Here is a 23059-nt window from a genome sequence, read left to right on the forward strand (position 1 = left end):
TTGTTATACCATTTTAATTATAACTTCAGATTTTATCTTACAATTGGTGCTGGTTTGAGTCAAACTCGAATTCCAGCAACCTAACAATACTGCGTTTGTTTTATACGTATACTAGCTGAATCTGCGGCTTTACATGTGCGAAATTAACAAAACACAAACACCCAATTCCCGTTATAGCCCCTTAGGGGTGGAGTTTCGTAAAATCCTTCATAGCAGATGTCTACATCCTATAGGGAACATATCAGCCAAATTTCAAGTTTGTAGGTGTTATAGTTTCTGAGATTACGTAATAAATCCGTGAGAGGTATTTCGCTTTTATATATTTATAAAAGATTTCATGCGAATTATGATAAAAATATATATTCAAAAAAAAAAATTAGTGCAATATGAATTGTGACGTGTCGCGAGGCGGTGAGTTTGGGTTCTGATTACGTGGTCGACTTTGCTGATATGACGTCTCAAATAAACGCATTAATTACATTGGAACAGGTTTCGACTGGTCACTGAGAGGTTTTTATACCGTCACAATCGTTTCGTTTGGCGATCTTCGTCATTGGAAATACGAAACTCTTGTAACTGAGCTAGAAGTTATAGGGGGCGCACCGAATCCCATTTTCCTGTACAAATACGAGTGTTATCATATTATGTTTATCATTTTCATTACAACCGCCCGAGTAAGCGCGTGTTTTTGTGTTAGAGAACAATAGTGCTTAGAATTCCGAAATGGAAGGACTTAAGTTGATATTTTTATTCTTTGTGATTTCTCCGTTAAAAGCCGCTACGGGTAAGTTTATTTTGAAATATTACTAGGTCGGGTAAATGGACCTCGTGATGGTCAGTGGTCAACACGGCCTAAGGAATTTTAATAGACGTTTGCGCCCTAAAAATTAGTAACCATTTCTTACATAGCCTATGCACTACCAACCTTGGGAACTAAAATGTTATGGTCCTTTGTGCCTGTATTTACACTCGCTCACTCACCTTTGAGAACACAGCAACACTAGTTATTGCTGCTTGGCGGTGGAAAATATGATGAGTGGTACCCAGATAGGCTTCTACAAAGCCCTACTATCAAGTTGATAGTCTCATTTTTTAAATTAATATAATTGCGTGTCTAGTTTGTTTGTTATGTTTTATTGTTTTATCGTATCTGTTTATACGATAAAAATATATAATTTATCACACACCTTACAATATTATATTTACATACACGTAGGTATGTTACATACATGTACAAGATACATTTTAAATCCTATCTCTAAACTGAATTGGCCATTTATAACAATGTTTTTTTTTTCTTCTAAGAAACAAAATCAATATTAAAAAGGTGCGTGTATTTACTTACGCGCGTGAAATGTTTTACTTCTTCGGTGTAATTAAAAATATGTTTTAATTGCATGCTTGTATGCGTGTTCTTTTATCACCACTATTATAACCTTCACACAACAATTTAAACACTCACAATTTGTAATAATTGTAAGGTGTGAAGTTGTCAATTTTGAGCGACATGACATTTAATTAACCGTTTAAAGAGCAACTGTGTGAGCGTATTACTCTCATATAACTTGGTATTGTCTGGGTCAGCCAGCAACGGTACTCATTATTGTTGAGTTCCGGTTTGAAGGGTAAGTTAGACATAACATCTTGGTTTCCAAGTTTGGTGGCGCATAGGCGATGTAAGTAATGGTTAATATTTGGCAGTGGTGACCATTTACCATCAGGTGGCCATTTGCTCGTCCGCCAATCTACGCCATAAAAAAAATACATAACGAGCGAAAAGAAGAATAACTTTAAAAATTCGATAATAGTAGAACAGCAGAGTGTTTTATCACAAGTATTTACACCAATACTATAAAGATATATTTAAGGTAGTACGTTTGAAAGAGTTATTCCTAATAGAAGCAAGCTTTTCATTATGTAACTAATCTTTTAATCCTCGATTAGGGTTGTTGTAACGTTTTGACAAATACCCTTCCAGAACGCTTAACCAATCCAGTGTGATCCATTTTTAACGGTATTTAATCGGTCTTATGAGAACAAAGTTAACAAAGATACTTATTTAAGAATTAAGAACGAATAGAATTTTCATTTTTTATCTTCTTTCAGCACTCGAAACATAGTCGATCGAATATCTAGTCTATGGCTTTATATTGTACAAAATCCACTCATCTTATTTATCTATGTCTACCTCTTTAGTATAGTTCAATCTCTGATTTGGACTAATAAAATTAATGAAGTTTATCTGGCAAAACATTCTCAGTAACAGTTCGAATGTTTCCAGAGGTACAACTTTGTAGTCATTTGTCTAGAGTTATAATAAGTAAGTCATGTTTATAACGGAAGTATTATACTCGATTGTTTCAAGTTTTTTTTTATTTAATATTTATTATAATACCGATTGCCGTGGCACGTGTAAATGTAGTTATCGCTTACAATTAAGGTTGCATTAAACCTTAACCTAACGCTAAAAAACATAAATAATTGAAATTTAAACTTATCACAGATTGAAAAATAATCTTTATGTTATAACTGTTTTTTTAATCTGGACATAGTAAAAAAAATATTGGTATTCTATTCATATATAAATGAATTTATTCTATAGTAGAGCCTGGGTAGGGTAAAATAATTATCACGATGTGATGAAGCTTCGAGTAACAAAATGGCTAAGTGTCTAGAATCAATGATTCCGATCATTAGATTGCGGGTTCTAACCCACATATGACCACGATTTTACAATTAACAAGAATTTTAACGAGAAAACTGTGCATTGATATATAAATAAGTTAAATTAAATTCTTTGTTTTCAGTTCCTGATTGCGATGTTGTGCCCATAGCACAATGGAGCGGTTCCGAATCAAATCGAAAAACAGAACTGTCGAAACCTGTAAATCTAGTCATAATACAACACACGGTCAGCCAAGAATGCTACACTGACGATGATTGTGAAAGGATAGCCAATGGAATCAGAAATTACCAGAAGGAAATATTGAATTACGACGACATTGGTCAATCGTGAGTATGATTTGAATTTCGAATTATTATCAGCCAATTGGGAAGCTGAATAAAAAAACGTGACTTTTTCCTTTTAATACAATTGGTTAAGAACTAAAATTTACAAAATATCACATAAAACAAAATTCATGAATATTTGTCGTCATAGTGTTCCCGTTATGATACTGAGAATATAAGGTATTATAAAAGGTTTATCTGGTGAACGAACATTGTGACGTCACAAGCGCTCCGGACCAACTAAACAATTATTTTAAACTTGTTTTCGTCTCGGTTTTGAGGGTCGAGGAGGTTTTGTTGTTAACCTTAAAAATCAAATTAAGTATTATATATATATACAAGAGCCGAGATGGCCCAGTGGTTAGAACGCGTGCATCTTAACTGATGATTTCAGGTTCAAACCCAGGCAGGCACCACTGAATTTTGATGTGCTTAATTTGTGTTTATAATTCTTCTCGTGCTCGGCGGTAAGGGAAAACATCGTGAGGAAACCTGCATGTGTCTAATTTCAACGAAATTCTGCCACATGTGTATTCCGCCAACCCGCTTTGGAGCAGCGTGGTGGAATATGCTCCAAACCTTCTCCTCAAAGGGAGAGGAGGTCTTTAGCCCAGCAGTGGGATAATTTATAGGCTGCTAATGGTAATGCTAAATATATATACACAACTAGTTGTAATCAGCGGCTTCACTCGCGTTTTAGAGTTATTCGTCAGGTGTTAGTTATAAAAAAGTTACATATCTCTTGAGGTCCCAAGTTTTATTTCGTACCAAACTTCATCAAATTCGTTTCAGTGATTTGACTGCGAAAGAGTAACAAACGGACAGACACTTTACTTTCGCATTTATAGAAGTAAAGATTGATGTCTTGTTATTTAATACTGAAAGCAATATAGGGTTCGTTAAAAAGATTTCCGACGATCGATTGATTAGTTAATATGTTAAAGTGTAACAAACAAACTCACTTTCCCATTTATAATATTAGTTACGATAGTGTATGATAATCCATTTTGTAATTACGGAAAGCAAATAATTACGTCGATGATCATGACAGTGATTGATCACCTTTAAACGTAATTGTATTAAGACGTTGTTGTGGATGTCGAAATATTGTAAACTAGAAAGCCGATATGCGACAGGTGTTAGAACACCGCGGACGCGTTATATCGACGCGACCCCTCAGCCCCTCTAATCCGCGCCGGAGAAGATTATCGCTGTAGTTTTCGTAGATACTTATCCCACATAACCCGGCTCCTCACCAAATAGATAGGCACCTTTCTGTACCCATGTTAGCAAGCTCAAATTACAGAATTTCCGTGTGCTTGTATTTATCGCTGGTTGGTGTTATTGAAAGTTGTAAAGCCAGTCCCCATATTTGTCCTAGGCCAAAAATGAAAATGTAAATATACTTTAATCAAGTAGGCTTTTACAAGCACTTTTGAGTTTCATTTTAACAGAACTGTATCTAACGTAAAGCTACCGCGGCAGGTTGACATGCAATTTGGACTAAATGCACTAAAATTGTTATAATTACATATTCAAGCAAAGTAAAATAAATATTCCGTATAATCATTTTAGATAGATACAAATTAAATAGTACTCGTATTACTGCACTATTTGATCTTTGATGTTAAATTATTTTGTACGATATATATCCGAATATTATCTGTGAAAACTTCAAGAATATTTTTAATAATTGTGTATTTTATTTCATCGTAAGACTTGTTTTTTATTTAACATTTTAATTGGCAATTGAATATTACGACAGCTTGCAAAATGTATTTAACATATATTTTTAAATATCATTTATTCGTGTTTGTGATGTTATTTATTTTTAAACATTAATTGCCATATTTTGGCAATAGCACTAATTGCGGAATATTTTGGACGTTATAAGCATAATAACAAATTATTACAAGCGATAGGTTTACAGTATTATACATAGAAAATATCATGACTATTTCTATTTTAAGGAAGGAAAACGAAGAGATCGTTTCTCCTTTCATCTAGTCCACCATTTATAGTATGATCATAGCACATCAAGACAAATAAGTATGTTTTTGGGATTGGACAAAAGCGCGATCGCGCTGATAATGCACATTTTTTTTTTGTGTTTGACTCAGTAGTGTAGCTCAATTCATTTTTTTTTGTTTTGATAAAGTACATTTGTTCTATTTATTAGTAAGTTTTTATATGACGAAAATTACGAGTATACTCTATTTTATGTATAATGAGAAATACTTTAAAAACTTAGACCAAAAATTAACGATAATATTATTGTTGCCCGTAATGTTACACCTTTAATCCAAACAAGTGTCATGTAGTGGGTTTTTATCAGTAATGGGTTTCATTTGGGTTTTACCGAAAACAAATCGTTTCAATTGTTGGTATAAAAATTACCTAAATAATTGGTATATATATACATATATATGATTCGTTGTCTTTGTCGTATATGTAGTTGAAAATTTCTTGACGTTACATGACATTCGAGTATTAAGGAATGTAGTTAGATAATTAAAGTTCAATGCATTTGGAGCCGAGATGGCCCAGTGGTTAGAACACGTGCATCTTAACCGATGATTTCGGGTTCAAACCCAGGCAGGCACCACTGAATTTTCATGTGCTTAATTTGTGTTTATAATTCATCTCGTGCTCGGCGGTGAAGGAAAACATCGTGAGGAAACCTGCATGTGTCTAATTTCAACGAAATTCTGCCACATGTGTATTCCGCCAACCCGCATTGGAGCAGCGTGGTGGAATATGCTCCAAACCTTCTCCTCAAAGGGAGAGGAGGCCTTTATCCCAGCAGTGGGACATTTACGGGCTGCTAATGCTAAAAAAAAAAATGCATTTGGAATGTAGAATCTTAAACAGATAAGACACCACTAATATGCCAAAATATCTTTAGTTTACACACAAAACAAGATATCGTAGACTTGTTTGTCTTACTGGTGAAATTGTTTTACACCACCTTACGTATAGTTGAAAAGCTTATTTGCTCGACTAATGAATGCTTAAAAAACTTATATGTGTTTATGAGCGATTATGAGGCTTTTCGTCTCTAGTTCAAAACTGGGAGCCAATCCAGCTAACGTATAACGGATGTTCGTTCCAGATTCTTTGCCGACATAATTTCGACTTCAACTTGGTCCTCACTGAGGAAAAAATTTATTTATATCGAACTGTTTGTAAAATAGGAAAACGGCTGAACGATAACAATTATGTTTTGATTCAATTGCGATAAACTGTTAATTTCTTAGTTGAATTGGAGCCCGAGCTACCCTATTCTATCACCGACCGCAACAAAACAAACGGCTTAAGTCGAATATCGAGTGAAAACATTTTGACAGTTTCAATTAAAGGATAAACTTTGTTTAAAGATTCTCATACAAATGGTATTTTATTTTCAGGTTTCTGATTGGAGGTAACGGTAAAGTTTACGAAGGTGCGGGCTGGCGAGTCGGTGCACACACAAGAGGATACAATGACCGATCTATTGGCTTGTCTTTCATGGGCGATTTTAGAGGTATGAATCTACTCTAATACATGAATTATATATATTTGTAAAATAACTTTTTTCGCTGGAAAATCCCTTTAAAGGGTTTCCTCCATATGATGCGAATTGACTCCCACTCATCGTATTCGACTTCACTGGAATACCTACTAAAACTAGCAACCCTTTCTCAATACTTTTAATTTGTGGTAGCGCTTTGTGCATGATGTCTAGGTGGGTACCATCCACTCATAAGATATTCTACCGCCAAACAGCAATATTATTGTGTTCCGGTTTGAAGGGTAATTGAGTCAGTGTAAGTAACATAACATCTTAGCTATCAAGTTTGGTGGCACATTAACGATGTAAGGATTGGTTGATATCTCTTATTGGCTTTAGTGACCATTTACCATTTATGGGCGATGGCCTATTTTCCCGTCCACCTACCTATTATCGCCTAGCAATAAGAATAATCCTAAAAAGAGTGTATTTTGATTTCGATGTTTCTTATTACAGATAAATTACCGACACCTCAAGCCTTACAAGTAGCTGAAGATTTTCTGAACTGTGCGGCTTATAAGAATCATTTAGCTATGAACTACTATCTCGTTGGTCACCAGCAGCTAGCATTCACTCTAAGCCCTGGCGCCGCGTTACAGAACCTCATTCAAAACTGGCCTCATTGGGTAAAGGATGTTAGCCAAGTTTAAAATGGAGAGGGAACATTCCAAATTATTTTATTCCTTCGATATTTGTCATGAAAATAAATATTTTTCTAATAAACAATCGTAAGATTTTTTGAAGGCATTCTTATATTTTGTTTTACTATTGCTGAATTGTAAATAGAAATGATTAAGAAAATAAGTATTATTGTCTTAAATTTGGTGACTACCAGTTCTGTTGATCATGTTATGCTTAATCTGTTTGAAATATTTCATAGTTGTACCTTTACTTCATCAATGGCTGTACCAAATATATTTTTAAGAACTAACTTATTGAAAATTAATGAATAATAATTAGCTTTAGTTAGTTTATTATTTATTGTTGGTTTTAAATAAATCTAATTTTAATATACGTGCTAATTTGTTTTTTTTTTTATGATATATAGAGCAATAAATATTCATTCGAGTAGATATGTATTTGGGAATCCCTCAAAGCGGTTCTTTGAATAAATGATTATCACCATCATACAAATATATGTTATCTCATATGATAATCTAGAGATATGATTTCTAATGTTGGCGTTTCAAATGACAATAAGCGTCGTCTTATCCTACGAAAGAAAATCTCTGTAAGGTTGTCCAGGCGTAATCATTGTAATATATAAAGTAACAATTAGGATTTCTGATAACATGGAAAAATCTAAAGTGAAATGAAAAATATTCATACATTTAAAGTCTTGTAAATATTTATAACATCAATATTACCCAAATATATCAGAGCACGGATGTCGTCAAGTAAATGAGTTCATTCAAATCGTCATTAAAATGGTAACAAGCAAAGCACCAGTTGGTTCTAAGCATCCGAAGTAATCTAAAATATGGATCGCTTTAAGAAAACAAACCTTATGGTAATACATTTTAAGTACATTTCACAAATCAAATAATTACCTATTGTAATATTTCTGGCGGTAGCAAATTTGCGTGATTTAAAAATAATCTTTAAGGCGTACTGAAGAGTCATCGAGGGGGGGGGGGTATCTCCCACTTTTCAATTGTAACTTCTGGTAAGTATTGTCATATTTAAAACGAAATAGAACTTAATCTCGGCGAATTGAATAAGGAGTCGTATAATTTTATTATATTATAAGAATAATGGTTACGTACTTTTTTAGTTTATTTAAAACAGGTAGGCTGACTGGCCAATGGGCCTGGTAAATGGTAAGTGGTTACCACCGTGAATAGAATTGGTACTGTATGAAATATTAACCATATTTTACGTCGCCAGTGGAACAATGTCTTTAGGAACTACGAGAAAGACGTTATGTGCTTTAGTACTGTTATACTGGTTCATTCACCCTTCAAAACCGACAACAAAAATATTAAGTATATCTGTCTGGAATATGTGGTGAGTGGGTGTTACCTACCCAGATGGGCTTGCATTTTATAATATACGATTACTTGTTACCTTGTTAACTTGTTACCTTGATAAAACTGTAACGTGATATACGTTTATGATACGTTAATGAAAAATAACCTTGTCTCTTTCAGACAAAATTCATCTCAGTTCCGTCGAAGCAAAAGTATAATTAAAATAAATTCGTATGTAAAATTCAAGCTCTTTATACACGACACTCTGCGTTAAATAATATTGCACATTATATTCCACTAGCGACACAGGTGCAATTTATTAATAAACTAGCGACCTGCCCGGCTTCGCACGGGTGCAATGCTGATACTAAATTTACTACAGAATGTCTTTATATACAACATTCACAGATTTTTCAGTCAGTTCAAGGTCAGATTGATTTATATTTAATGCACAATGTATTTAAGGTACTTAATTGGATATGGATTAATGCTTTACTGCTTGAAATCGCTTCGTAAGTAACCCATTACTGCTCGTCCAAAGTAAAGGATAAAAAATGGTTATTGTGGGTTAACCCTAGGAGATACATATAACATCGCGGAGTTTTTGTCGACCTTTTTTAAAGTGTACAATACATTAGCACATAATTTTGATCTATCTCGTAAAGTCCAGCCAGCGTTAGCAATGTAAGCGCAAAAAATGTGTTTATTTACGTCATCACATTAGAAACCTCTAAAATTATCAGTGTTGCTTTACTATGTTTTGCATGTATTATACATATAAGCCTTCCTCTTGAATCACACTAGTTTTAAAGATCTAAGCATATATAATAATAGACAGACAATGAGATGCGATTTTGTATATATAGTGGTATATATACTATGTAGTGATTTATTTACGGCTTATCGATTCAAATGTGGGTAATATCAACTGCTAAAGTCAACATTTTATGTACTTAAGCCATCCATGCTACAGTTATCCGACCTCCCATATCCCGATTAGTAATTGATTGGGATATATAAATTGTTATTGTGAGGGCATTTTTGAAGAGCGACATATACTATTGCAGACTTGTCTACGGGTCTTGTTAAGACTTTGCTAAGAATTTTCTAGAACATTGTTTTGATCTCTCTTAATGATTACGCAGCGTACAAAAATAGTTTTATTCACAAAATATCGCAATAGTTTAGAATTTTTGTACAAAATATTTACTCTCGCTCTTCCTAGAGTTCCTAGTCATTGTGAAAACCGTATAAGTATCTGTTAACTAGTTAAAAAGACGTAACAGACATACAGACGGAGAACAAACGAAACAAGGGAACAGCAACTGTGTGTTTATACTATTAACAGATATAGATCTCTGACATGCAATATGTAGTTACTGCATTTCGTAACTTACCGTGCTAAATGTCACTAGAGAAAGAATATAAAATTAATTATTTCAAAACATTCAAGGGGGTACTTGAGAGATTAAATTGCATGTATGTTACCAAATAATGATGTCCTACATATGTTTCCTCACGATATTTCCCCCTAGTACCAATGAACACTAGTTAAACATATCATGTGAATTCGGCGATGTTGGAGTGTTACTGCAATCTTCAGCTACGATCCACATTTACCTTCCACTAATGCACGTTCTTCTACCATGGCCTCCGGCGTGAATTTCTGTACGTATCAGCGTTACATAAAATCTTCTCTTCAAGAAAGTTGTGTACGAAATTATATTTAAATAATATTATAATTTATTAAGATAACGTCAGTTTTGTGTTTCTAAGATCAAAGGTGAATATTTAAAACGGTTGTATAATCACCTATTGTATGTTAATAATATAATTAGTATGTTAAGGTTTAAATAACCGATTTAAAACTTATTTGGTTATTAATAATGAATTTTTAAGTAATGGCCTAAAATATTTTACCAATTATATTTGTCACCTGTTATATATATTATGTGATGACCTCTGATGGTCATTGTCACTAAAAAAAAATGTTAACTCAATTCATTATTAATACTTATATGGATAGTATATTATATCATGGAAACTAAAATGTTATGTCCCTTGTTTCTGTAATTACTGGTTAGACTAATAAAGTACCCGACAGTCTAATTTAAATTTAAATAATTTCGTAACGTCTAGTTAATTGGACTGTCATACTTTTAGATTACTTTATATAGTAAATGCTGCCTAATTCAGACACAATAATTTCTTAGTATTAATTTATATTACATAACCTGATATACATATGATATTTATATTGTATATGCTCTGTCTGCGCATCTGTCTGTATTATTGTTACTCTTTCACGGTTAACATAGGAGTTAGACTACATAAAATTTGTTTTTATTGAATGAATCAAGGTAATAGGCTACGTTCTTTATAACTGAAACTTGACGACAAATGCAAGCAAAGCCGCGCAAAAGAGCGGCGACTAGTTAATATTAAATTGTAAATTAAGCTTAGGTTAATTTATAATTGTATACGGAAAATAAAAAGTGTAGTTTATAAATGTTAAGAATGTTTTTTTTCGAGCAAGCGCCTTTTCTTATTTTATCTCTTATTATATTTGATGCAGTTTTGCTATTATAATTTAACAGACGCATACATTTAGACTTAATATGTACTGCGTTTATCGTTAAGTCTGGATGCATATGGAGCAGAACAGCGTTGCAGAACTATCGATAGTTAACCTCAAAAACTATTCAGGATATCGATAGTACTATCGATAGTAGCGTTTTGATCAATATTATCTTTACTATCGATAGTATCGCTATCTCTCAGTAAGCAATACTATTGGTAGCAGCGATACTATTGGTATTATCGATAGTTTTGTACTATCGATAGATTAAAAGTAATGGTATTTGTAATACTATCGATAATATTGCTCATGGGGAGTTATCGATACTATCGATAGTATTGACACGTGACAATACTATCGATAGATTATCGATACTATCGCTAACACCTTAACTTTCGATAGTCTATCGATAGTATATCGATAGAGGACTATCGATATGCAACACTAGAGCAGAATCAAAAATGGGATAAATGTTACCATGGAAATTGTTATTTTTTTAGCTACAAATATGGAAATTGGTTTAGTTTCGTTGCATAAAATAGTCTGTTATGTCAGCATTTTTGAAAATTTATCCCCCAAGGAGTTGATGAACAATTGACATGAAAATGTGGGATCCTTATAGTGTATTTCCTAATGCGAAAGTAACTTTGCACCAATACAAATGGTTAATAGGGAAAAATCGAAGCAGGTGTCTTAAAACTCAGATTCTTCAGATATTTCCTATGGAAAATCCTAACCCGTGTGTTTGAAATATATCGCTGTCTGTCGTATTATAAGGAAAGGAATTATATTTAAAGCCAGTTTTTTTATGATTTAAGAAAAAAAGGAATTCTATGGTATCGTTATAATAATAATTTAATTATTAAGATTTAATTTCGTTGAAATAACACATGTCCGCGTTTCCCTCACATGTAGTGGTATGTGGGGGCTCAACTGCGCCAACTGCACGGGTTTATTCTCTAAAAAACCAACAGTACCCCCTCCGTCTTTACGGGTACATTACGCTTCTTACGCATCGTCTTCGGTTCTATCGTTTTAACATATAACCGTGACGTATTAAAGTTACCTTAGACAAATATGCAGTCAAACAAAAATAAAACAACGATAATTTTTAGTTTGGTAATTTTAAAAAGGCTTATATTTATTTATATAGATTTCTATTAGTACTTTTAGATACTAAATAATTATTAATATCAATTCAATTAATAATCTCGCTTAAATTAATCTTAAAGAGTACCTACTCTAGATAATTATTACAAGAAAAACGAACCCAAGTCTAAAGATAAATTCAAAGTTAAACTTTAAGTATTTATCGTATATACAGAATATTAAATTTGACTTTTAAGTGAGTTTTAAGTATTTTTGTTACTATCCTAATATTTACGTATTTAAAGAATTATTGATAATATAAGAGAAGTATTAACAACACTACAATCAAAAACACCCATAAATGTATATATTATATTTTTCTTTTTTATTGTCTAGGTGGCAAACGAACAGGAGAATTCATTGATGGATGACACCGCTCATGGATATCTGCAACACCGATGTGCTAGCAGGATATGTACGCTCTCTTCTTGAAGGCGTATCGGTTCGGAGAAACCGCTGGCGAAAGTTAGTACCCCAGTGGTGTGAGGCAGTTGCATTATTGTGGATTTTCGGATATCTAGGTGTAGCTGGTGAAACTTGAAATTCTGACGCTATGTCCCATGGTGAAATTCAGCAACTGAGATTAATGCAAACAATTCCTCGGAACATTGCAAGTGAAAAATATAATACAGCTAGTTTAAATACATAAAGTTCGTACAAATAATTGAAATAGATCAATTTAATTTCTCATTATAATATAGCGCTATTCGTTTGCGATACAAACAGTTCAAACTTATCTATTAAGAAATATATAATATACCGACGATACGGTTATAATTATATGGAGAGTGTTATCTAAGTGTTAGTGAAATAAATACTAATACAATCTTAATACAAGAATTAATTAAGATTTATTGGGTAATTGCATAGAATGACGAAGTTATAAATTTTATTTTTATAACTGTTTATTTAGTTTTTAATAATAGTATGTTGAACTAAACAATAAGTCTACTTAATTTAAGTTAAATATACTTAATAAATATTAGAATATAGCTTTTTTACTAAAACAGTAGTAATTAATTAAACTTATTTCACTATAAGTACAAGTTAATTCTATAAAGGAGAGAAGATCTTACTTCACCTTTTTCAAGTTAATCTATAATCCCATCAAAAACATAAATGTAAAATTGAGAGCCAAGTTAAATATTATGATATATACCTTGGTTGTTGACTTCAACGACAAAAGAAGTGAGATCTAAATTTTTGCCAAGTTAAATAGCCCTTCTGAAATTTATTTATAACTACATAAAATAGCATTTCTTCTTATAACTTGGGATAATATATTGTTGCCGAAGGTCTGACTTGGCTAGTTCTCATATAAGAATTATATTATAGCCTTCGTAAGTTCTAAGCCTTTACAAATGAATTATAAACACAAATTAAGCACGCAAATATTCAATGGTACTTGTCTAGATATGAACTCGCAATATCTGGTTAAGATTAATGTTTTCTAGTGACTGGACCATCGCAGCTCTTAATGTACGTATGTACTAACTAAGCAATACTGAGCTGTCCTCCATTCTTCTTAGATGTTCTGAGTTATAATTTGTTATTCTAAACACAAACTACAAGTTGTGTTTATAAACATATAAGAACTAGCCAAGTCAGACCTTAGGCAACAATATATTATCCCAAGTTATAAGAAGAAATGCTATTTTATGTAGTTATAAATAAATTTCAGAAGGGCTATTTAACTTGGCAAAAATTTAGATCTCACTTCTTTTGTCGTTGAAGTCAACAACCAAGGTATATATCATAATATTTAACTTGGCTCTCAATTTTACATTTATGTTTTTGATGGGATATCACTACTTTTTGTATATAAATTATTAATAGGTACTTATTAATAACAAAATTAATACCAAATGGTTTTTGTTAAGCTATTCTATTTTTCTACGTTTACGGGGTATAATTGTCTTTTTTTTTATACGTTCTTATTTTTCTTGTATGTACCTCTGAAATGTTCGAGTGAATTGCCCATTCAGTGTCCGGATTTTTTTTTACGCGTTTTCTGTTTATACTTAATTTGGCCAAGTAGGGGTGGTATAACGTGCGCAGACGGTTGTACTCTACAATAGAGCTCTCTTGTGTCTTGATTTGAATTGGACCTAAATTGATAAGATGTACTCCATCTGAGGTTTTAACTCTAGAGAGGCCAACGTAAGCCTGCTCTTTACTTAATATAGAGGAGCCTATGTCGAAAAGAGCACCGTCAAGGCGAAGGCCTTGTAATTTGTGTATAATAGTAGAATATGCTAAGCAAATAGAGAATTATTTCCTTTGAACATATATGTACATTACTTAATATCTGTAACTTGGTTTTGACTTCTAGTTCGCAAATTAAATTATGTTTAAATTGAATTGTTATTTTACGTGCGCTATTGCTGTTATCGACGTCCCCAATGTACCTTCTCTATTTTTCCATTGGACCCATTCATCAGTCCTTTGCTGACATCAGCATGCTTGCTCGATACTGTTCTTCCAAGCAATAAGGATCCCCGTTTGTAGCACTAGAGTACAAACTTAAATCATTCCAGTTACGATATACATACTCTACTACAATCTCACGAAACCTTTTTTATTGTTGTATACTAGTATACTCAAACAAAAAATATGCAGTCGAATAGACTAGGCAGTTTCCATCGGAAGATATTGAAATAATTCTTATGAGCGCGGTTGCCACTCGCTCAGACAAATCCGCGTTAAGGTTTAATCGCAACGCTCCTAACCCGCTGCTCCGGCGTCGCGTCGCGCGCCGTGTACCGAAATGCCTATTATTATTATTTTTTTAAGTATAATTATTTGGCACCATTGATGTGCGCTAAATGCTAGTTAATAACGTAATAAATACGAAAGTCGGCTATACTCATAAGTACTAAAACGGAAATATTTGGATTTAAAAAACTTAAGGGTGGTATTCAACTTGTTATATATTCACGTGAAGACCTTAAAATCCACTTGAAGACCGGCTGTCATAAGTTTTGATTGCTGGTTCTTACATCATTTTTTTATTATTACAGTTATTACAGGAACTAAGTATATAAGTGTTCCTATAGACCCAATAAAATGAAAAATTATAATAAAATGATAAAAAATTACCAGTTTCAGATTTTTTCCTTTATATTGGCCTAATTATCTACCTGCATGCCAAATTTGAACTTTCTAGGTCACCTGGAAGTAGGATATAGTTTTGATCTATAGGTCAGTCAGTGATAAAAATGACGATTTTTAGACGTTAATATCTAAATAACCATTTGAGATGCGTTTATGAAATTTGGAACACATATGTATCTCGCGAGTCTTAATATATGAGCCAAATTTGACACATCTATGTCAAATAGTTTTTGAGTTATGAGGAGGTCAAAAGTGGCTCCAAATGGTTCGTGTAATATTACACACGGTGCTACTAGCCAGTTCTGTTACTAGAACTTGGCTGACACGCTACCGCGTGTCTAGAAATCATATAGTTACGACAGATTATAGATCAAAATCAAAATAAGCTTTATTCAAGTAGGCTTTTACGAGCACTTTTGAATCATCATTTAACAAACTATAAGTTAAGTCAAGCTACCACCGGTTCGGAATGTAGGTTCTACCGAGAAGAACCGGCAATAAGCTCAGTAGTTACTCTTTTTCAACATCTAAAAATACAGTCATGTTAGTTAAATACTGATAAATAAATGTAATAAATCCTGGAAGTCAACAAGTTTTAACTCCACGCTTTTTTATCATCTGTATAATCTTGTATCGAAGAATATGCCTTCTTTACCAATGTATTTTTTACAAGTGATTTGAATTTATGAAACGGTAAAGAAAAAAATGTCTGCGGAATTTTATTATAGATACCTTGCCAAGAATGATTTTTTGACTTTGTGGAGTCGGCGTTATAAGCTTATCCCTGATTATCACTGATTTTATTTAAGTAATCAATGTTACTATGAATATACATAATATTGTTGTAGTACTCAAGAAGTACGATTCCTCTTAATTTTTTTTTTATGTTCGATCGCCTGATAGGCAGTTAGAGTATAACGTTACGAACGCGAATGATCTTAGGCATACAACTTAATTAAATAAATATTTCAACTTATAATTTAGTAACTAGTATTTATTATCTGTGGTCTCAAGGTGAACGTTTATCAATGTTATTACGATGATTTACTTTACACACATGTATGTTAAGAAAAAGGGGGTTCCCTAGTTAATCATTCCGAGAACACGTAAAAAATGTATGAATATTAAAAAGTCGAATTTATGAAGTCGATGTGACTTAAATTAATATGTTAATGAGATAAAGTACTTACTTGTAATTTTCTGAATCTAAGGAAACTTTTTTAATTGTAAAAATTATACGAGCGGTCTGTGTGTTTAATTAAATTATAAGCGACTCAAGAGATACAGCTGCGTTACAGCAATCTCAACGGTGCATTCGTATAGTTTGAAGTATCTAAGGATCATTATTGGATGCATTTTCATAGAATTTTAATTTAAGTTCGTAGCAGTAAAATTGAAACAATTAACAGTAGCGAGATCACTAATTACATAAATAATTAAATATATTTTAACAAACAATCGTTATCAATACAAATTATATCTTTTATACCAAATTAACAGGGAATAATAAAAAAATGTCAATCAAATGCAGTACACGCAGAATTAGTTCGTAAAGTAAGGTTTCTATGAATCAGTGTGATCGTCACTAACTTATCTTCCCATCTCTATTTCTTCTATACCATCAGAAAGGGACGTAATGAGGATTTATAAATGTTTCACGCAACCGATAATATTATAAAGGTCAATAACATAGTGCAAAACACTGATCAGTCTTGTATCTGAGTTTGGACAAGTCGGTGCAAAATGATTTTTATATGCAGTGTTTTTGTTAGTATTCTGATACAATTAAATTCGGTGGATGCTGGTATGTATTTTAAATCAAAACATACACTATTTAAGAAAACTCCAAGACACACTAAATCGATATTATCAAAAATGATTATCAAATTTAATTTGCAAAACATTGTAAACGAATAATTTTAGTCACTACTTATTATAATGTTATTTAAAAGATATAATATCCCCTCTTAATGGCTCCACTGACGTAATGGTCCATGTCCTCCCAGGGAATCAGACTTGCAATTCAACGGGATAATGTTGCTAGAATATTTACCATTAATCGTGGAATATTCATGAGACCATCTAAGTTTTTAATTTTAATATCCAATCAGAATTTAATCAACTTCATTTATTTTAATTTAATTTATCTTCTAATAATTTATGTATGGTTTCGTAGATTGTAATTTTGTTTTTTATTAATATGTTTGCACAAGATATGAAATAGATTTTTGAAAGTTATTTTGAACAATTTCAATAAGATATATGTAGTAGAAATCGCGGTTGTTTTGATGGTAATTATTGAAGAGTTCCGTTATCTTTCTCCGAAACTCATCGTTACATCTTTACGAAATTTAAATGGGACCATTTTCGAATACAAATCATTTACATAAAAAAATGGTATATGTATATGTGAAGACGGTATACTCGAACGTACATATTTGATATATGTAAACATTCAAATCGAGAACCTCCTTCTTTTATAAAGTCGGTTTATAATGATAATAATATTTGGTGGGCTTGATGTCTAATTCAATCATATTATTCTGTAAAGTTTACTTGAATAAAAACATTTCATTTGATTAATGTTTGTGAGATGACGTTAGACGGAGAAGTATTGAAGAAGACATGCTGCGCCGACTACAAATAAAATAGGCATAAGGGCAGGAAGAAATAAAAATTAAAAGGATATTTTCCGTAAGGAACATTGAATTCACAATGAACACATTTTTACTCAACTTCAAAAAACGAAGGAGGTTATCAATTCTTTTGTATTTTTACTTCAAAGCGCCGTCTTTTATGAACCAATTTGGAAAATTCGTTTTTGTTTGGGATACTTTCCGTTTGGTCCATTTAAATATGGAGTAATAGATGTTGGTCATTTTTTTGTTAAAAATTTATCGTAACTAATTTAATGGGACAAAAGATATAGCCGTCTTTAACATGTGTTAGATTATTGTACAGTAAGACTTTTTGTATGTATGTAGTGTACATCAGAATCTTTAAAAGCTATCTTTACCAAAGACAGGTTTTTGCAGATTTGCATGCAGACTGACTGTTGTTTATTTTTCTCCTTTCCAGCCTGTCCTCGCGTTGTCACTAAGAAAGAGTGGGATGGACTGAATCCTTTACACGTGCAATACTTACCCCGACCAGTCAGCTTGGTAATAATTCAGCACACCGTCACTCCAACATGCAACACTGATGCGGCATGTGAGGATATTGTGCGAAATATTCAAAGCCAGCTCATGGATCAAAATAACTTTTGGGATATAGGAATGTCGTACGTATATTTTATTTTGTGGTTTTGCTTGTCGTATAGGGTGTATGTTTACGTGTCACCGATGAAACGTGACGTGAAGGCAAATATACATTGACGATGTACGAAATATCAACCAATCTTTACATATTAAATGTGCTACCAAAGCTGGTAGCCAAGATGTTATGTCTCTAATGTCTGTAGTTACACTGGCTCACTAACTTTCAAACCGGAACACAACAATACTACGTATTGCAGTTTGGCGGAGGAATATATGATGTATGGGAACCACCTACCCAGATTTCAAAAACTCTACCACCTAGTAAACTGATTCATATTCTTTTTATAGACTATCCATCGTAATTTTTTTCTCAAATAGCACTGATGGATCCCAAGATTAGCGCGTTCAAACAAACTCTTCAGCTTCATTATATTAGTATCAATGTTTTTTAATGGCTTTAAGCCATGGGTCACTTGATAGTAAGTAGTCACCACTGCCTATAGACAATGGCACCGTAAGAAATATAAACCATTCCTTTTATCGCCAATGCGCCACCAACCTTGAGAACTAAGATGTTATGTCCCTTGTGCCTGTAGTTCCACTGGCTCACTTACACTTCCAATCGGAACACAACAATACTGAGTACTGCTGTTTGGCGGTAGAATATCTGATTAGTGGGTGGTACCTACCCAGGTGGGGTTGCATAAAGCTTTACCACCAAGTAAGTTATTAATGTAGTTTAGATACGTGAATAATAATTATAATATTCGTATCAACAGCTACTTGGTGTGATTATGAGTACATTTTTGATAATTTTGATTAATATATTCTGTTTATTTAGTTTCCTGATTGGTGGTAACGGAAAAATCTACGAGGGTACCGGCTGGTTACACGTCGGGGCTCATACTTATGGATATAATAGTAAATCTATCGGAATATCGTTCATTGGAAATTATAATAGTAAGTATAATTTATTTTATCAGTATATCCGTGGTTTCGCCACCTTCACACAATTAACGATCAAAAGATCCAACGACTTGGAGATATTTTTTGGATGGTCGTCCACATTTTCATCAGTACTTAGTAAGTTAATCATGAGGTAATAGTTTAAGTAATGACGAGGAAGGGGGTGGGAAATAAACCCAGCAAACGTATTACCAAGGATAATTGATATCAAGAAGACGACACCGTGGCGCTGATGCAGGGAGGAGGTCTTGCGGGTCGCGAGATTACTTTTGCACCTCCTGAGGAGCGAGCTTCCCATAGTCTCTCTCCACGCGATTCCGAAACAAATACCATAAATGTGATCAATAATATTTTTAAAAAGTATTATTATATAGTTCTGTCTCGTTTCAGTAACGTTTTTTTATAAAAAGTGCTCTTAAATAATACGATTTCTCGTCTCCGTTGTATATTGAAATTTAGTCTTTTCTCGTTACAAAACTCGAGTGAAACCAGAATATACAATAATAACAATATTATGACGGCGTACAGATCATTTAGTTGTAAAATATTAATGAGGGTTAGGAGGAAAAGAGCAAAACAGAATTTCAATCTGGAATATTTTTTGGGCACGATGATTTCGGGCGTCGAATACAAATCGAGAACATTCTGTCAATTTTATTCACATCGATGTCAGAATATTAAAATCTGAGACATGCGTTGTAAGATAAATTATAAACAACCTTACGTTCATAAATATAACGTATGTATATTTAAGAGAAAATTCGTTTTCAAGCATTTTACGCGTCCAGAGGAATACTTAAAGTTTACAAGAGAAAGAGTGCAGAAATCTAACAGTTATATTTTATTTGTTTACACATTATATCAAATAAAATAAACCATTTATATTTTACGTTCATTTTAGACTTCATACATGTGACTGAACATAAAATACCTCGAAAAAAAATCCTCACCAAACCATAAAATATAAACTTGGAATTAAAAAAAATATTTTAAATTACGTGAGGTGAAGTCTAATTTTTTTGCAAAAAATTACGGTTAAATATCTACCAACGGACGGACACTCGGAAACGTAAACATATATAAAATATTTTCTTGCTCACATCGAAGTTTTTATGAAAGTTTGGGACGAAATGATCGAAAAAATTGGGAAAATATGAATATTGCAAAGAAGGTTCTGGACTCCAGAGAAATACATTTTAGAACAAGTATATCAAGTATACTATATATTACAAGTATATCTACGCAGCCTTTTAGAAACATAGCTAGCAACCCTACTAAAAATATTATCGTATATTATAGTTGATCTAGATAAAGCTTATATGGCGGATACCGATGAACAAGTTTTAAATGTAGACACCGGTCATACGTACACAATTATTATTTGGTTGTGATATTCTTTAACATTATAACTTAACGTTTATCGAAATTAGCTTCGACTTTTTGTGAGGGTACCTTTGTTTTATTGTTTCAGGTGACGAGCTGAAACCTGAAGCTCTGGAGGCAGCGAAGGCATTAATCAAATGTGGGGTGGAAAAAGGACACTTGGCACCAGATTATCATCTCGTGGGTCACAAGCAACTGATTGCGACGGAGAGTCCAGGCAGAAAACTTTACAGAGAAATAAGGACTTGGCCACATTTCTTAGACGATGTTTCATCCATAAAGAAAGCTTAAACACATAATAATTACTTTTTTTTCAATTCAACCAGAAAACAGTCAGATTCATATCATTGAATTGAATTTGAATCATTAATTGAACAATTACGAAGAGTCAAGCCTTTACAAACTTTTATTAGAATTAATTTGTCTCGGTATGTGTAATCACATCTTTGATGTTAAATTTGATTTCCTTTCTCTTATCCTAAACGGATCTGAAATTTTTAAATGTTGGTTCCGTGTCTTTTATAAAAATGCCTTGTTTTGATGACCATGATCTGTTACTGTACATAAGATTATCTCCTTATTAAGGAACACCTTATCATTTTACTTTGTACAAAAGAAAAAAAAATGTATAAATATTTAATTGTTATAGCCTGTACTAAATTTCAGTATAAGTTCACGTTGGGAATCAAGTTGATACCCGACTAGTGAACTCCAACACAGACACGAAATTTCACGCATTCAATTGTGGAATGCCGTTATAAGCTTCCGTGATAGAGCTAATGTACTCAGGGTTGGCTCAACTCTCAATTTCTCAGCTCAGACATTAAATACGTCAAAATATAAATTAAATAATGATTTCCTTTCTAAAGTCTGTCGTAAATAAGTTTTTGTATCATACAAAACTGTATACTTAAACAAATCGATGGCTTTTAATTTTAATAGGGTCACTTTTTGCATATAAGTGTATACAATTAAAACTTGTTAACGAAAGTACACTTGTAACAAAAGAACGGTAGCTTAATTGTACACCAGACGATTTAGTAGAATATTTGAAAAACGGGAACGTCTTGCGTTTAAACATAACCACATTTGTAAGTTTAATCTATTTTTCATTTAAGATGATATATATAATGATACTAATTTAGCATTGTTACAATATAAGTAAAGTACTTTGTTTTAACAATTTAAAATAAAATGACGAAGTCAAGAAATATGTCTTTTCAATCTGCTTTAACTTTAGCGAGAATACGTTAAGTGATAACGTGATAACGGAACTTAAATGGAATTTTATGTTCTATTTGCGGTGAAGTGACGTGGGTTTTATTTCAAGCGCCATCTGTTGAACTTTTTGTTTGCGCTTGACTTTTAATGGAATGAAACTTCTTTAGATGCGTTGGAAGTAATGCTTCGAAGATCGATTTTGAGTGCAACGGTTTTCTAAGTCATTTTGCATTTTTACGTAAAAAGTTTAAGAGTCAATTTTTACTTTTGCCACGTGCACACGTTTTTTAACCTTAAGAGTGGTTGGTTGTGTTGACATGCATTTATAAATTTTAATTGACTGTAAAGAATTGTACCTGTAAAAATACTTTAATTATAAAATACGTCGGTATAAAATATTGTATACGATAGCATGTTGATAGGAACGTCTTAATTAAAAAAGTATCACAAACTATAATTAAGTAAAGTTATATGAAAATTAATTGTGTTACATCAACGTAACATAATTAGAGCTAGACCAACTTTTATTGCTAAGCTGACGTCACGGAAAAGATTAAATGAGATTTAAGTTTGAATTATAAATAAAATTAGCATTTATACTAGTTTTCTTTGAAGACGTGATTTGTAACGTTAGTTTTATATGTATTAGAAAATCTTATAAAATATATTTAACCTAGGACCACAATTAAAACATTAACAATAAAGTAATACTTCAAAGTAATACCATGAAATGTGTACAACATTTTATAAACAAAGTGATAAGCGCCCTAATCAAATTAACAAACAAACTATAGTCATAGTATAATAAAAAAACTTTTATTAACAGAAGACAAAACAGGTGATAGTGCAACAAGCGTCTTGT

The 23059-nt window shown here is 32.5% G+C and overlaps 2 protein-coding genes across 2 annotated transcripts; both read left to right on the top strand.

Moving 5' to 3' along the window:
- Positions 1–659: 659 nt before the first annotated feature.
- Positions 660–7312, top strand: LOC125065240 (peptidoglycan recognition protein-like). The gene is made up of 4 exons (XM_047672753.1): positions 660–784; positions 2808–3012; positions 6417–6532; positions 7016–7312. The coding sequence occupies exons 1-4, from the start codon at positions 724–726 to the stop codon at positions 7207–7209; spliced, it is 576 nt and encodes a 191-aa protein (XP_047528709.1). The 5' UTR covers positions 660–723; the 3' UTR covers positions 7210–7312.
- Positions 7313–17054: 9742 nt separating this feature from the next.
- On the top strand, positions 17055–21275 carry LOC125065311 (peptidoglycan recognition protein-like). The gene is made up of 4 exons (XM_047672844.1): positions 17055–17174; positions 18449–18650; positions 19469–19587; positions 21065–21275. The coding sequence occupies exons 1-4, from the start codon at positions 17114–17116 to the stop codon at positions 21265–21267; spliced, it is 585 nt and encodes a 194-aa protein (XP_047528800.1). The 5' UTR covers positions 17055–17113; the 3' UTR covers positions 21268–21275.
- Positions 21276–23059: the final 1784 nt, after the last annotated feature.

Source organism: Vanessa atalanta, chromosome 7 (assembly GCF_905147765.1).
Source record: "Vanessa atalanta chromosome 7, ilVanAtal1.2, whole genome shotgun sequence".
NCBI lineage: Eukaryota > Metazoa > Arthropoda > Insecta > Lepidoptera > Nymphalidae > Vanessa > Vanessa atalanta.

What these genes read in the sequence shown, in the direction of transcription:
- LOC125065240 (XM_047672753.1), top strand. Translation starts at nt 724, where the DNA reads ATGGAAGGACTTAAGTTGATATTTTTATTCTTTGTGATTTCTCCGTTA. An exon ending in TCCGTTAAAAGCCGCTACGG is followed by an intron (nt 785 to 2,807) that starts GTAAGTTTATTT and finishes CTTTGTTTTCAG; the next exon opens with TTCCTGATTGCGATGTTGTG. An exon ending in TACGACGACATTGGTCAATC is followed by an intron (nt 3,013 to 6,416) that starts GTGAGTATGATT and finishes TTTTATTTTCAG; the next exon opens with GTTTCTGATTGGAGGTAACG.
- LOC125065311 (XM_047672844.1), top strand. Translation starts at nt 17,114, where the DNA reads ATGATTTTTATATGCAGTGTTTTTGTTAGTATTCTGATACAATTAAAT. An exon ending in ATTAAATTCGGTGGATGCTG is followed by an intron (nt 17,175 to 18,448) that starts GTATGTATTTTA and finishes TCTCCTTTCCAG; the next exon opens with CCTGTCCTCGCGTTGTCACT. An exon ending in TTTTGGGATATAGGAATGTC is followed by an intron (nt 18,651 to 19,468) that starts GTACGTATATTT and finishes CTGTTTATTTAG; the next exon opens with TTTCCTGATTGGTGGTAACG.